This window comes from Limulus polyphemus, unplaced genomic scaffold (genome assembly GCF_000517525.1).
Source record: "Limulus polyphemus unplaced genomic scaffold, Limulus_polyphemus-2.1.2 Scaffold327, whole genome shotgun sequence".
Lineage (NCBI taxonomy): Eukaryota > Metazoa > Arthropoda > Merostomata > Xiphosura > Limulidae > Limulus > Limulus polyphemus.
In genome coordinates this window covers 443,213-459,712 of record NW_013665937.1, presented here as the reverse complement: position 1 = coordinate 459,712, position 16,500 = coordinate 443,213, and the positions used below count along the sequence as shown (strand labels likewise).

Below are 16,500 nucleotides of genomic sequence, written 5' to 3'. Positions count from 1 at the left end.
GCCTCTCGTTTCCATTTTTTTTCATCCCACTTCTGACACCAGTTTGTTACGTCTCCGTTTGTTAATTAACTTTCCGTAACTTCGTTTCCGACGAAACTTTAGCGACACAAGTATTTATTTAATAAAACTGGTTTATTCTTTCCGAATATAACTTTACGATACACTTAATTTCAATATTCGCGCTAAAACAAACACTATAACGAACGAACGTTAACTTCAACAATACCCTGTGACTGCAGTTCAATTACTCACTACCTACACACACATTACATTCTTCCGTCACGTTGTCACCCTCTTTTATATACCAGATTACCCTATATCTAGTAAATACTAGAGCATTCGCCAAGGTACAGGATAGTTCTAAAAACGTGGCGTCACAGTAATCATGTGACTCGCTGACGCAACAATATATTTTTCGTTTCCAGATTGTAATTTGTATCTTTGTTTACTCGTCTTAACGTATGACACTTTTGTTTTTGGCCAAGTTTTCAAAAAAATAAAATAAAATAAAATTGGAAATCATTCGTATAAAAATTCAGAACCTACTCGACATTTCGCAGAGAGGCCTCAACAGGATGGACCTTTTATTATTCACTGATGTTTTGGCTCACTACCCAGCCTCGAATGATAGCACACGCAAGAAGTAAAAACAAACAAAAACCATCATATATGTAAATAAAATTGTTTTTCTTAATTACTGTTACTTCAGAGTTTCATGAAAATGCATAATATAGAAAGCATACAGAAGACGAACAGTATTCTATTGAACAGGCAAACTTTCCATAGAGGTACAGTTTAGTTAGAAAACCAAATATTTAGTTATGCTTTTCTCGGTCAAACGTTTAACTTTTGGCGTATTTCCATATGAAGAGAAAGAAAAAATCTACCTGATTGTAAAACTAGAATATCCACATAATAAAATGGAAAAATGTCGATCTCTGTATAAATAAAATGTTTTTTTTTAATTACAAGCTGATGGTAAATGTTTTTCATGTAAAAGAAAAAGTAAATAGTATGCAGTTATAAAACAAGTAATGTTAATATGCCAATATGTCAAATACACCATATATGTCATCTACAGTGCCGACTGGGATACAACAGACTAAGTAGAAATTGCGACGCAATCTATAATATCAAATTGTATGAAAACAAAGCTATGATGTACATTATTATTTTAGGTGAATGAATTCCAATTTAAAGGAAAGATGATAAAGAAAACATTGCTTTCTTTGGTGCATTAGATCTGTTAAAAAAAGGTAGGAATACTTATCGAGATAGGAATACTTATACGAGAATATAAAATCAAGACGCACACATCGAAATATACAAGCATTTAAAATTTGAAACAAGAGATAAAACTGTGTTAATCGTTTCACTTCATAGATGGCACTACTAGACTTTTCCAAAACTGAAGCCTTCAAGCAGTGTGTTTGTTTTTTCTTGTAGCAAAGCCACAACGGGTTATCTGCTGTATCCACCGAAGGGAATCGAACCCCTGATTTTAGCAGTGTAAATCCGAAGACTTACCGCTGTCCCTGTTGGGGACTCTTGAAGCATTGTGCCTATTCTTAAAGTATATATCGAGCTTCCAGTTTATGAAGTTACTTCTCTCAGTACAAGTGTAGAAAGGGAGTTACTGCTGACTAGTTGCCCTCCCTCTGTTCTGCAGTTCTAAATTAGGGATGGTTATGTCTAAACTTCAAAATCTTGAATTTTACGTTTAAGCCATATGTCCTATAAAAGGCGCAGTTTAGGTTTAAAGTAACAAATAAGATACACAAGTAAAAGAAAATGAGATATTAAATAACTCAACAACACAACCTTCAGGCTACAAGAAACACTCGTATTTCCTTTGTAACAAGGAGCAAACGTTTTAACAGCTTTTGTTTTGTATATATATATATATATAGGTCTAGTACAAAATAAGTTCATACCAAACTTCTAGAAGTTGGAAGAGTAGTAGGGCCTACAGCATTATCAAGTGGTACAGATACATATGTAACACCATACCTAGAACATATTAAAAGTATATCATAGGTGGCACTGCAAGGTGGCTTTGCAATCGAATTCGCTTATCACACATAATCACTAGGAACTGCAGCTCAGACTCAAAGTGTGAATTTTATATCAAAGCTCATTTATGCACTCATCAGTCACTAGGATTGGTACAGCTATCTAATGCTAACATTTGAAAGAGAAAAAAAAGTCAAATTCAACATTACATGATGCGCGACACTGGAGATATGCTTCGTGCTTCTGTTTACCATGTTCTACCTCGTCTGTAGTCTGTTGGTGTAACGGACAGAGGACATATTGAATATTGGATACTTCTTGTGTTGATATTACCGTACTCTTAAAATAAAATACAATTTATTATGTAACGGACACTTTTGAAGCGTCACCTTTAGTTGTTGTTCATAAATGCGTTCTGCGTATAGTTTTATAGATCTGCATCTACTAACAAAACTACAAATAGTTTTCCCCCACCTGCACATTTATACCCAAACTTATTTTGTGCCATTACTGAATTTCTACGTGCTAGCGGAAAACATATTTTTTTGTTACGCAAGAAATATCTTCATAGGGTAATACTTACACGTTTAGGTTACTGTAACATTTTACTTGACTGGTGTATAAACCTGGGTTACTCCTAGACACAACAAGAATCACTGTTAAGATTATGGTATGAAGTGTCATAAAATAAATAGATGGATAAATATATTCTCATTTACTATAAATATATTTAACTTTGTCGCATCAAGCTTCCAACCTTCTAGAAAAATACAATGCTACATTTAAAAGTTCATAAAGCAATCAGAAATCCCAAGAATGAGAATGAGACAAGAACTTAAGCGTTATGGAGGGTTTTGCTCTTCATCGGAAGAGAAAGAATGTTAAAATTAAATACCGAATAAGCTTTCTAACAGTTGACATTTTAATTTCTTACTAAAAAGATTTACGAACAACAAGTCCCCCATTAGCACAGCGGTATGTCCGCGGACTTACAACGCTAGAAACCGGGTTTCGATACCCGTGGTGGGCAGAGCACAGATAGCCTAAGCTGTAGCTTTGTGCATAATTACAATACAAACAAAAGACACAGTAAAAGCAAAAATCTGTATTAATTGTTCCTAAAAACATAAGTTATATTTCAACATAAAAACTAACATAAATAATGCTTCAATATAATAACTAACATAAGTTATACTTCAATACAAAAATATTGAAAGATTAAAAAAGCGAGAACCTTAGCTAACTTAAAGCCAATTTATAGGGAGTTAAAACTGAAACAGATGGAGGTAATTTGATGATTGGAAATATCATCACACTTTACAAGTCCTAACAGCTTGGACAAAGGTTACTATAACAACTTTTGTTCTACAAGACTTACACATACTTGACTGAGGTATTACCCATTTCAAAGGTCAGGAGCCGTCCCACCTGACAATATATAGCGATGACAGTTCAAGACCGTGCCCAGTAGTTGAATGCGATGAGGAATACGATAGCAATGTGTATTCTTATATGTCACAGCTTTCTGGTCCAGACATTGCCAAAGGACGTGCATGCCTCCAGACATTTAGAGGAGAATGAGAATCTACCCCATATCTAAAGAGAATATCAGCCACGAGGCAATAGAGAATGTGAAATCAGTTATACTAAGTGTCTGCATCACCATTTACTTATGTTGATGATGAGAAACAAGTAAGCTAACGAGTGTATAAGGAGAATGGCAAAGGAGGATTTTGATAATTTATTCATGTATTTGATGCAATAAATGGATTTAGGAATAGACAGAGCAATATCTGATGTTAAGTCTAGACAGCCCAGAATTCATTGTCTAAGAGTATTTGATGAGGAATGACTCGACAACTGAAACACAGTTATCAGTGAAGTCGTGCCACAAATTCCACTCTGTGGCTAAGCTAAGAAAATTATCTGCAAAAGCAATCATAACATGATTCCTAATGATTGCAATAAGATGCTCATCAAGAAGTTTTTTTGCAAATCCATGCAGCATCCTATGTGTTTCGGGGATATTTCCAATGGAAGCGGTTACTGTGTCAATGCAGTATGAAGCGGTGTGCTAAAGCAGAGGAAAAAAACTGCATCTGTGGATTCTACTCCAAAGTAATCTTCAGGATCTGTGATGGCCACCAAAACTCAACATAAATGTCAAACACCAACTTTATTGCAACAGATACTGTAAGGCGTCATTTTGCAGCCATTATTGCTTAAGATGAGACAACATGGATATTACTCACCCCAGTTGGCATGGCTGCACCACCGATGCAATAGAAATTGGGTTAGTGAAGATTCCAAGACTTTGAGCCCTTGCTTCAACTGTTGTAAGACAGGAGTATCGAGTATGAGTACCATTCAGAACAATGCCGTGACCGATGCAAGAAGGTCAACAGAAAGTATTGACTGCAGCTAATTTTAAAATAGCAGAGCACGAGTTGAATTTAGTCACTAGCTCATATGATGTCATGACGGTTAATTCATTTCCAGTCCATGGAAAATCATGGACTTGACGACATGTGGTATGTGATGATAATGTTACATTAATGTGAGTTTACATGTCTAGTGGACACTGAAAATGCAATTACCTAGCTTTACCTTCTCATATATCATTCCATAATAAGCCACCACTTTAGCCAATTGATGCTAACTTTATTCTAGCAAATGGTGACAAGTTAAACAATTGTGGATCCAGATGACCAATTCAATTACACAATAATCTTGCATCATTACATAGACACAGATAAAATGTCTGTAAGTTCACCTTGGCCATGTCACTCACCAAGCAAAGATAGTTGTGTTTGACCTAGACTCTGGTAATGGTATCTTAGGAATAGATCTACTGAGGAAATTGAAGTTTTGCTTGTACGACAAGTGAACTGCAATTCCACAGCAACGCCATCCAGAACAGATCAGAGTTGGCCCAAGAGCAGGGAACTGCTTGTATGCACAATGAAAAGTAGATAGTAATACCATCAAAAGTGTAAGGGGCACTATGGATTCAGTCTAATTCATTGTCACCATCTGCTACGATGACTGGACTAATGCACAAAATATCCCGTTTTCTGACTGGAAAGCAGGCTTTATTTGCTCGAACAATTATCTCTATGAGTGTTGGTGCTAGTCTGTAGTTACAGACATTAAGCTACTTAGTTCCTGTCACGTATAACTGAGGGTTGGTTGTCACTGTCCTTTGCAATGGAAAACAACGCAGTATTTGCACTTTTCATACACACACATAATGTAATTATTGTGTAATACACAATTATCTAAGAATAATGCAAAAGAAGATTGTAGGCCTACTTAGGTTCTACCTCAAAATGCTACTTTTAGGTCCATAACAGACTTAAAGCAATAACCAAACCAACTGTTCTTCCAGATTTGTTGTAAAACTAATCTATTCTTTACATATACAAGTGAGATTAGTGGCTGATCACAATTTCCCTTTATGTCTCCAAAGCTCATCTTCTGGCAATACCGTGTTATTTTCTCATAGTTGATGCTAAACTCTTTGACAGGGCTTCTGCTCTACTTGTTCTGAAGTTTCCCTTATTAGACACATCTAAGCATGACACCTAGTATGTTGTACTTTTCTCAGGTTTTATCTTGAAGCTCTAGTATAAATTAATTCCTACAATCTCAGTATATGTATGTATATAATAGGTCCATATGAAAGCATGTATATAAATATATGAAAGGTCTATTGTAGTTGGTTGTCATATGTGACAAGCTACCCCAAATATTTTGTGAACACCTATCCCAACAAGATATTACACAATAATTCTTTTCTTGCAGTTCCATGTTTTGTCTTATTCCCTTTACTTTTACACCATAGTGATTTCACACCTGAGATGTTATATTCGATATAATAATCACTTCAAACAAAACTAAGTACTAGTATAAACTATAATATTAATAAAAGATCTCAAAATGTTATTGATGGCGTTTAAAAAACGACAAAACTTGGTAACTCTTCAATATGGGAAAACACTAAACTATAACTAAGATGGCGGAATTCACTTCCTGAACATAAGAGGTGTTGCAAAATAAATCTCACAAGTAATGTCGAATTTGGTAGGACAGCTAATATCATCACTCGTGAGAAAACGTCATTTCAACGTACTCTTGGGTGTTTGACTCTTCGAATTTCATTTTTTGCGAAAACTTTTGAATCATGGTGCTGACTCGAACTCAGGTTCGTGTCGCATGTGCTGCCTTCGGAATGGCTCAGAAAAATAGTCGCAGACATGCTACGAGAATTTAAATCTTCCAATCGATACATCGCAATACCAGATTTAATAAATCCGATTAATGCCTCAAAAGTTTTAGAATTGTTGAATTTGAAAGAGTGGTGCGTGAAAAGTGGTGGAATATGGATTGAGAACTCTCCAGATTTAAATCCCACCGAAAATGTCGGAGCTTTCGTTCAGCAATACACAGAAGAAATTTTGGAACTTTGCCTGAATGCGAAGACACAAACGCGAAACTTTGATTCGTATTCTCACTGTTGTGCTCACAGACAGAAACAGACATGTTTGTTGCATTGCTGAAATCTTTTGCAAATCCATTAAAACTCGTGCATGAGAACAATGGTGGCCCAATCAAGCGATATTGATACTTGGAATTACTTTTTTGATTGAATTAAAATCTTATTTTACTTTGTTATGCTCTCGGGGAAAAAAGTGTGATTCATTTTGTAACGCCCCTTACATTGCAGTAGTGGTACATCGTGCGTTCCCGCTATATACTTGTGAAATATAACCACCTTGACAGACAACCCGTGTGAAAACCATTTGAGTCTTCCTATATTAGATTTGGTCCAAAACTGTAATCCTGATAAGCATGTGATTTTGTACTGAGAGATTTTTGTTTGTTTGTTTGTTATTAAGCACAAAGCTACACAAAGGGTTATCTGTGCTTTGCCCAACACAGGTATCGGAACCCGGTTTTTAGCGGTATAAGTCCACAGACATACTGCTGTGTCACAGTGGGAGGGGGTGCTTAGGGAGAGAAAGACATTCAACAGTGCTTGGGCTAAGTCCCTTCATTCAGTAAAAGGATCAGTGCGTTCGTCATTAATGCTGTGAGATGCATGGTCTGATTGCTTTTAGAATTTCAGAAATATCATAGGATGTATTAACTTGAAGTTTGCAATCGTAACTTTTGCTATAAAAAAGCCATAAATTTGACCACTGGTTTTCCTCTTCTAAACATCTGACCAGTGACCTAAGCATGACTTCCAGGTCACACTTTAAAATGAAAGACAATATGTTCTTAAGTTCAGGCTGAAAAACGTGACCTACCAGACACCAACACAGGAAAGATCAATGCAGATCAAAGAGCTGCTGCTTGCCTGTCAACCTCCACAATAAATTTAGATGGATTTCCACCCTAAGGAAATAACAATCGAACCATGAAAATAGTTACATTAACCTGGAAGCAGGATCAACCTTAGAGACTCTTCACCCACCTTTCAAAACATTGACACAAGGAAAACAAGACACTACTGTCTAATAAAAGGATACAACAACAACAACATATTGCACTGAAATGACTTGGTGTGTCACCTAAAGGAGGTTGAACAAATTCCTCAACCCTAAAGATGTCTTTTTTTTCCTTCAGATAACTGACAGCCAGTGAAAATTAATAACAACAATATTTCAGTGTCTCATCCCCAAGAAGACTGCACTAACCATATGACTAAGGCAACATTAATCTAAGTGAATTTATTAGTGATGACACGCCAAAAAATGGTCTCTCCTACTTCTGACCTTAGAAACACTGACTGATGGCACCATTGCTAGGCCAAGGCAACAGGGTAAGTAGAAACTGTCTCCCTGATGCAATGGAAAGGAGACCTGTTGGAGGGGCTGAACAAGCCTGGAGGAATGACGTCTCAAAAAAACAACAACATATGTATCTTTAGTTGGATATATATAGGAAATTATATTTTCTATATATTTATACAAGTGTTTTCAAGGTTGTTATGACATCCTCATAAATAAGTTCTGGCAAGGTCGTACACCTTAATCAATCCTATAGCTTAGATAAAAGTTCCATATCACAAAAATCGTTCTATAGGGCTTATACTTGCTTGACTATGTTTCTGTGTCACGCTATCCTGGAATGAAATCATACTCATTTCTAAAGGTGATACAGAGACTTGTACAAGAATTTCAATTGGAGAGTTCCAGTTATCTCTGTTGAATACGCGAGTATATAGGGGGCTCGTTGACGTAGTTAATCTAAGAAATGTGGGATACCGCACAGGGACCTTAGTTTGTATTAACAGTGTTATAACTCATTATTCCTGCTCTTCCTATTCAGACGTGAATAGGATCTTGTCTTTGTTCTGTGGTGAAGTTTTGCTTCTTACCTGCTCTCTACTCTACCATCCAGTATAACAGTGAAATATAAGCTTACCAGTGAGTTAAGACGTACATTCTCCTGTGCTATTAAAAAATGTTCTACTTCAGTTTTCTTGACTTTCGTATTAAGAAATTATTTTTTGTATAACAGTTCCAGAAACTCCATTTTGCACATATTTGAACTTTTCTGTACCAGAATACTACAGAAAGACACAGTAAAACGCTAATACAGTTTGTATACTTTTATGTCTTTATAACCTAGGTAGCAGCAAAATAAAACTTGAGAACGTTTCATCTATTGTTAAATATTGTAAAAAAAACTGATTAAAATATAAAAGCTAACTTAAAAATAATATTTCACGTTATATTTAGCTTCGAAGACATAGAGTCACTTAAATATTTTGTGGCAACAGAAAACGAGTTATTTAATAACAATTTAACAATTTTAACATTAAATTGGATTTAGAAGGTATAATAGACAAGTTTACTTACAGTTCCTTATTAATTTTCACTTAATACTTGCAATATAATGTTTTTTCATCTTATCGAAACGGTCACAGAAATAACTTTCACAAAGTTCGTCTCAAATGTTAATTTCCATGTTTTCAAGAGGAAGATGTTATTTTTTATTAATTGTCAGTCATAAGTAACACTTCCTTTCGAGGTTTTAGAATTTGAATACACTTTTCACTAATTCTTTTAACAAGGAAAAATGTTAGATTTGAGAAATGTTTTAACCAACATCAAATCGATAATCTGGAAAAAACTTTTTAACATGCGAAAATAAATGGTGATAGAAGAACAGACGCGCTATTACAGAATATAAAAATGCCCATATCAAATCTAAAGAAAAAATAAAGAATTATCTTGATAAGTATATAGGAATTATATAAACTTTATCATTATACGTAACACAATAGTAAGGTCGTGAACAACATGCATCCCGATATATGAAAGGATGATTAATTCTCTAAAAGAACATCACCTGGTCATATCTATATTAAAAATAAATAAGACAAATTCGTCCAATACCGTCAATGCAATGTTGGATAACGAGATAGTAATACCTGTGTTATCTATTCAGTAATCATGAGATACTTTGTTTTTATAAGCCACTACAACCCCTATTATTGAGCTAGATTCTACATTCTGTTTAAAAGATTGTTTCTTTGGTAGTGTGTTTTGACTGCAACCTAAACCTACTAAATGTAGTTAGAGAAAGGGGTCGTTTTTCACAGTTCAATATTGTCAGTTGTATATAATAACATGCATAAGTATATATATATATGACGCACGTTGGTTCTATAAAGTCGAATTTGTGTACAATAATATGTATAAATATACATGACGCATGTTGATACTATAAATTCAAACTTTACTGGAAGTATTAATTCAATGATAAACGAATCTTCTAAAAAGTGTTAAATTTTTGTCATAACACAAAGATTTGCAGTACAGTTTCAGCAGTTTCTTGCTAGTTATATTTCAAACAAAACAAACAGTTCATCCTCCTTCAGTTAGTTTCTTATCACGGTTCTTAGAATGGTCTTTTGAATTGACCAAGTCGAATTACTAATAGAGAACAGTATGGAAGACAAGTGAGAAAAATTTAATATTTTAGTAAAGTAATCAACAAAACATAAAATAAAAATAAAATTTTAGTTTTAAAATATAGTAGAAGAGAACGAGAAATGTATTCACTTTGTGTGTAGTTTTATTAAAGATTGGTTACATGCTTACACGAAATAGAAGGACGACAGCATATTTGTGTGTGGTACTTTTAAGCTTCGACGGTCTCAAGCAGAGAAAATGGGTTAGGGTACGCAATCTCCTGTGGTAAAAATAAGCGCTTTGTATTTAATTTGAGTTCTGATCTAACAGTGTGTTAATGTTGAGGCACTCAACCTTGAATACAAAACGCATAGAAACCTTCTATCTTTTATAATACGAGAGAAACCTTGTTATGGTATGACTGTAAACGAAGTCTCAAAATGTGTAGGTTTTAGTTTTGTTAGAAATATACACATGTTTATCAGCTTTCAGTGTCCAATATGTACGACATACAATACAAAAGAAATGCTGTTCAAAACACGTTGTTTAAGGAACAGTTACAAAAAAAAATAAATAGATAAAGATTTTTCTTAAATAATCTTTAATTTTCGACCATATTTCTTTGTTGCGTTTGTACTTAGAAGATTTATGGCACTAAGGTTATGGGTCGTAGTTTCTAATTTTAAATTATTAACCAGAAAGAAAGCAGCCAGTCACAAGCATCCTGCCATCCAACATCAGGGATTGACTGTCACTCTCATAACGCACCCATATTACGCATAGTTGGGAAATATGCTGTGATAATGCAGAGGTTCGAACCCTATTCGCCAGCTTCGGAGTTTTACCACTGGGCAACCAGCGCCCTTATTTATCGCAAACGAGTACGTTTGAAATATCACAACAACAATGCATCAGTTTCGTCTGCGATATTTTGTTCTAAATCATTATAAAAATAAAGTATAGAAGAGATATGATACAACAGCACAGTGATAATGATTAAGTGTGAAAAATAAAGCAAAAGGTTAAAGACTTGGATTTAGAACTGCCCTTCAGTGTGCTGCATACTAAGGTTGGATAAATTCATGGAAATATTTGTAACTTCAGTAGGCACGTGAAAGACACTCTAAAAATAAACAAATAGAAATTGAACACACATTTTGATTCCCAAACATTTAGAGTGTGTGCGTGTGTACAGGGTTACCCAATCTAGCTATACTATAGATCCAGACAGCATATCTTTTAGGGAGAACCTGATGAACTTTGAAATAAGGAAACATCTAGTAGGTCTACCTGGAATCAACACTACACAACTTGATGCTGCAGTCTCTAAGGTGATTTAACACGGACTGCGACTAGGAGAACGGAGTGCATAACGAGTTATAAGATGTTATTCAGACAGCCACATTGTGTAACGAATCAAAGTATATGCAACTTTAAAAAAACGTTAGCAGCCAGTGTAAGTTGTACGAATCGAGTTTAGTCACTAACATACTTGAGCAGCAACTAATAAAACAGTAATAGCTCAGAGAAATTCATATTTATACAAGTAGTTGTGTCATGACACCAATAAGATACCACGCCAAGGCAACTAACAAGACAGTAATTACTCAAAGAAACTCATATTTGTACAAGTAGTGGTGTAATGACCTCACTGGGATACCACAACAAGGCAATTAATAAGACAGTAATTACTCAAAGAAACTCATATTTGCACAAGTTGGGGTGTAAGGACTTCACTGGGATACCACGACAGGGCAATTAACAAGACAGTAATTACTCAAAGAAACTCATATTTGCACAAGTTGGGGTGTAAAGACTTCAATAAGATACCACGGAAAGGCAACTAACAAGACAGTAATTACGGATAAATTCAAAGAACTGGTGTAAAACATTGGTTAAAATATTCATTCGCTCAGCGTTTTAAACACAAAATATAAAATATAAATTCTGAGATCGTCAAAGGTCTCAAATAACAGACTACATACGTTTCAACGTATCCACATCATCCTCAGGAGTGTAGAATACAAGCTATGGATACAAACCATTTATACCTTTAAAATTTGTCAAGTGACCCATATTACTAGATCATTTACATACAAAAGTACCTTGAAGAAGGTTATAATATTATCGAAAAAACGTCACGTCATCTGTAGATTTCACGTCCTGCCAACCCCTCATCCTTATTCAAAATATCATAATTATTTTTGCGGTGTTGAATTATTTCTATAGATTCGCTTATATATATATATATATATGTGTGTGTGTGACCCACAGTGGCACAGTGGTATGTCTACGGACATACCACGCTAAAAACCGGGTTTCGATACCCGTGGTGTTAGAGCACATATAGCCCATTGTGTAGCTTGGTGCTTAACTTCAGACAAACAAATATATACATATATAGCCGTCATATTATTCAATTGAGCCAAAATTAATTTTCTCCCACATAATAATATGACCAGTAAGATTAACAAGTTCGGCGAGCGGAGAATTTTCAGTTTTAATATTTCTCTTGTATTCGTTTATTCGAAATTTCATATTTTTTTCTAGTTTGACCGTTATATACGCAACCACATTCACATTCAATTTTTTACATGTATTTATTACATCTTTAGTATTATATAATATCTGACTAGTTTTGTTCATAGGTTTATAGGTCGGGAAGATATTGATTCCGGTTTTGAAATTTCTGTAAGGTTTGACATAATAAATGTGAAACATGTGAGATAAATAATATTCCCTTTTCATTGATTTTGTGAAACGTTGACTTTAGCTTTCTTTTTCGATCGCCCCCCAATGGCTCTGCGGTAAGCCTGGAGGTTTACAAAAAAAATTAATAAAAACTTCTCCTGTCCCTAAATAATTCACAGTCTTCACTTGATTTAAACTTATTTTAATTTAACTATTTCATTCGTGCCACATTTTCATTTTCTCATGTTATATTTGTATATTCAGATTGTTTACTTGTTATGTATATCATATTTCTATTGTAATTACAAATTTTGTTTGTTTGTTTTGTGCCTATAGATTACTGATGATAGAATTTTGATGATTCTGAAACGTTTAATAAATGTTTCCTATTATCATTAAGTTACGTTTTCTGGAAAATGAGTCGATCATAGACTTTAGTTTTGAAAGGGAGTGTTGTTCTCACTTAGCTTGGAAAAACGTCAAATGTTTGTCCTTTCCAAAAGCATTTCGTTTTGTTGGGAATTCTGCGCACATACATTTTTGCCGAATAAATCTAAATGCGGAAATTTACAGTGAGGACCAATCTTTTGTTGTAAGAAGGCGATCTTAACGTTATACAGTTCTAAACATTGTTCAAAGGGCGTTTTTAACTTTATACAGTTCTAAACATTGTTCAAATGGCGTTCTTAACTTTATACAGTTCTGAACATTGTTCAAATGGCGTTCTTAACTTTATACAGTTCTAAACATTGTTCAATAGGCGTTCTTGACTTTATACAGTTCTAAACATTGTTCAAAAGGCGGTCTTAACTTTATACAGTTCTAAACATTGTTCAAAAGGCGTTCTTAACTTTATACAATTCTAAACATTGTTTAAAAGGCGTTCTTAACTTTATACAGTTCTAAACATTGTTCAAAAGGCAGTATTAACTTTATACAGTTCTAAGCATTGTTCAAAAGGCGTTCTTAACTTTATACAGTTCTAAACATTGTTTAAAAAGCGTTCTTAACTTTATTGTTACCTAAGATTTATCGGTTTTCCGGTTTTGGACTCCACTATTTTGAAACACAGTGTTTCTTTTTTCACCATAGGAACGTTATATTTTGTATAGGATAGTTTAAAAAGCCTCTATCTTTGTTTCCACGGTAATTACATGCATTTCCATTGCTATAATGTCCCATTTGATGCTTTATAAACGAGTTAATCAATTTTACTTCTACAGACGTAACAGTTTATAACTAGTAAACCTAACGACGTTGCCTACTATTCAACCTGTATTCAGTTTTATTCTTACTTGTTGTTTTTTATACAGAACCATTAAAGAAGAAGAATAAGCCGAATAATGAATCAGTAAACCATTTCCATTTAAAAAACTCGTTTAATACAAAATGAAAATTTTCTTCTTTTACGGTCGAACTACATTTTCAGTTGTTACTCTAAAGGTATAATTATCTGAATTGTATTTTATTTTATCTCTGTGAAAGGAAAACATATTTATATTATATTAATAAGGTGTCCGAAACAAAGCTCTAAAGAAAAAATGTTTTGGTTTATATAATATTTATACTCCCTGTTTAAAAGGAGGTAAAGAATCTGCAATGTAAGGCAATGAGAAATATTTCCATATTCAGTTGGTTGGCAGGAGGTCTGATAATGATGTGTTATATGTTTATGGTTTGTTTGCGGTATGTAACCTGTGTACAGTTTGTTAGTAACGTAGGAATTGTTTTTGAGAAAAGCTCTTAAAATTCGAAACATTTCTGATATGTACGAGTCAGGGAGACATTTTTGGTGAATTGATTTCCTAAAAAAACTTTCAGTACATCTTTTTTTTTCTCTGTTAAATACTGAATAGAGATTTTAACCCTTTGCGATATCTGAAATCTGAATTGTCCACTAGCATGGCCACATTTGCACTACTTTCCAGGCTCAAAAGGAGTAGACCCCACACCCTTCATCCAAATTACCACACAAAACACCACGGTGATCGCATATGTTACGCAAGCACCACATCTGGGTCTTCATCTCTATAAAGCCGGTATATCCACAGTTTTCGATAGAGAAGACCGAAGAAGGCATACACCACCGATGTGTCCAAAAGTATCTATGTTGTGATGGTTTCTGCCCGAATTTTTTGACAAAAATTCCCCAAGTCGGTTGCAGGAATTTGTTTGGTGTGTGAAAGATGATACAGCAGCAGTTGTTGTAGTAGAGCAGCAGGGGGCAGTAGTAGTAATATTAACAGTAGCAGAGATACGCAGTATAAGGTGAGCTCTTAAATGACTATTAAATCAGATGTTTTGTGTTTGCAGAACTGTAATGTTTAGAGTATATTATAACACACTATCACAGTTTTTACGTTATTTAAAAGTCACAAAATAGTGAAAAATTATCGATATTTTGTTGCACTTATGTTTAGCTCGGATGTGACATAGCAAATCACGTGACCTGATGACTGATATGGAGTCTTGATTAAAAAGCTGCAGCTGTCATCCTGCACTGAATCAAACTGGTTTTTAGATTAAAAGTAGAGATATAGTTCGAGAATGATAACCTTGAGATCTAACCTTATCAATCCGAGCCTCTGGAAGGGTTTTCTACTCAAGATTCACAGAGTGAGAAGTATAAATATTCTTTATTCTTCAGAAGATACTGAGGCAGAGGAAGAAGTAAACAGGAAACGACTTCGTAACACTGATTGGTTAACGCGTTACAGATCTTATCATAATTTGGTTGTAATACTCCATTTTACACTGGTTCCCGCTGATAAGGTGCTGATAGCATATACAACTCACTAGTTCCATACATGTTTACAAAAATAACAAACAAAGAAAGCAGTATTCCATTGAGTAGGAGCAGCCTAATATTTGATAATGGGTTTCATTGAGTAGAAGCAAGAAGATTATGACAAACAAGCAGATGCCATCAGATACCAGGTTTATAATTTGCGATTAGCAGGTAGTTCAACATTTTGATTTAATGAGACATTATTGCTATTATTATTGTTAATTGGATCGGATTGGCCCTGTGGCAGAGCTTTGAATTTCAGATATGGCGAGCCAGGTTCGAATTCGTGCGACATCACAACATATTTTCATAGGTGCGTTATAATAGTGGCAGTAAGTTCTTTATTGCGCTTTTTTGATTATAGGGTGTTGCTGACTGGCTATCTTTCCTCTCTTCAATTGTTCAAAATTATGGACAGCAGCAGATCAACTTAGTAGCTTTGTCAAAAATACAAGAAAAAAAGTTGTTATTAATTTAGCTGGTGTATTTATCCAAGGCTTAACATTATTATAATTAATAATAATAATTATCAACTTCAGATTGCAGGAGCACATGGGAAATGAAAAACAATGTTCAAGCGAAAATATCGGTTTGATGTAAAAAAAAAAAAAGAATAATTAATGTGAACTATCATTAACCAAATTATTTTAATATTTTTATTCAACAAATATAAATATAGTTATATTAAGAAAGACAGGAAATGCAAGGTCTTACCTCACGATGTTGGTGTTTTCTTTGTTCATACAATTTTCTAGGTCTGGTACTCTGTCGGTTAACTGTCATTGCTGACCGTAACTACACTTCATTGTTTTTGTCTCCATTTGCTCCTGTAGTTTTAGACTTAAATATGCTTTTACTTTAGAATATTGTTGGTATGACATCTGGTATAAATTTATCACATCCTCCTTGATAGTCAATTCCAGCCAGATCGTCCACCTGTTTTTACAGCAGTCACATTCAAAGTGGTCCGAAAATACCCTACTGTATTTGGTTGGAGTGAAATTAGCCTAATTAATTGTACGTGTAAAAATCTGTCTTCTTACAGGATCCGCTGGAAAATCAAAGAAACTAATCCTTGAA

General features: G+C 34.4%; 1 protein-coding gene across 1 annotated transcript in view; it reads right to left on the bottom strand.

Moving 5' to 3' along the window:
- The window catches only part of LOC106457412 (DNA damage-regulated autophagy modulator protein 1-like), a 33,303-nt gene extending 17,068 nt beyond the window's left edge, over window positions 1–16,235 (bottom strand). The window contains exon 1 of the mRNA XM_022383334.1: window positions 16,135–16,235. Within this exon, the coding sequence (XP_022239042.1) occupies window positions 16,135–16,163 (29 nt within the window). The 5' untranslated portion in view covers window positions 16,164–16,235. The remainder of the gene's footprint in view (window positions 1–16,134) is intronic.
- Between the last annotated feature and the right edge of the window lie 265 nt (window positions 16,236–16,500).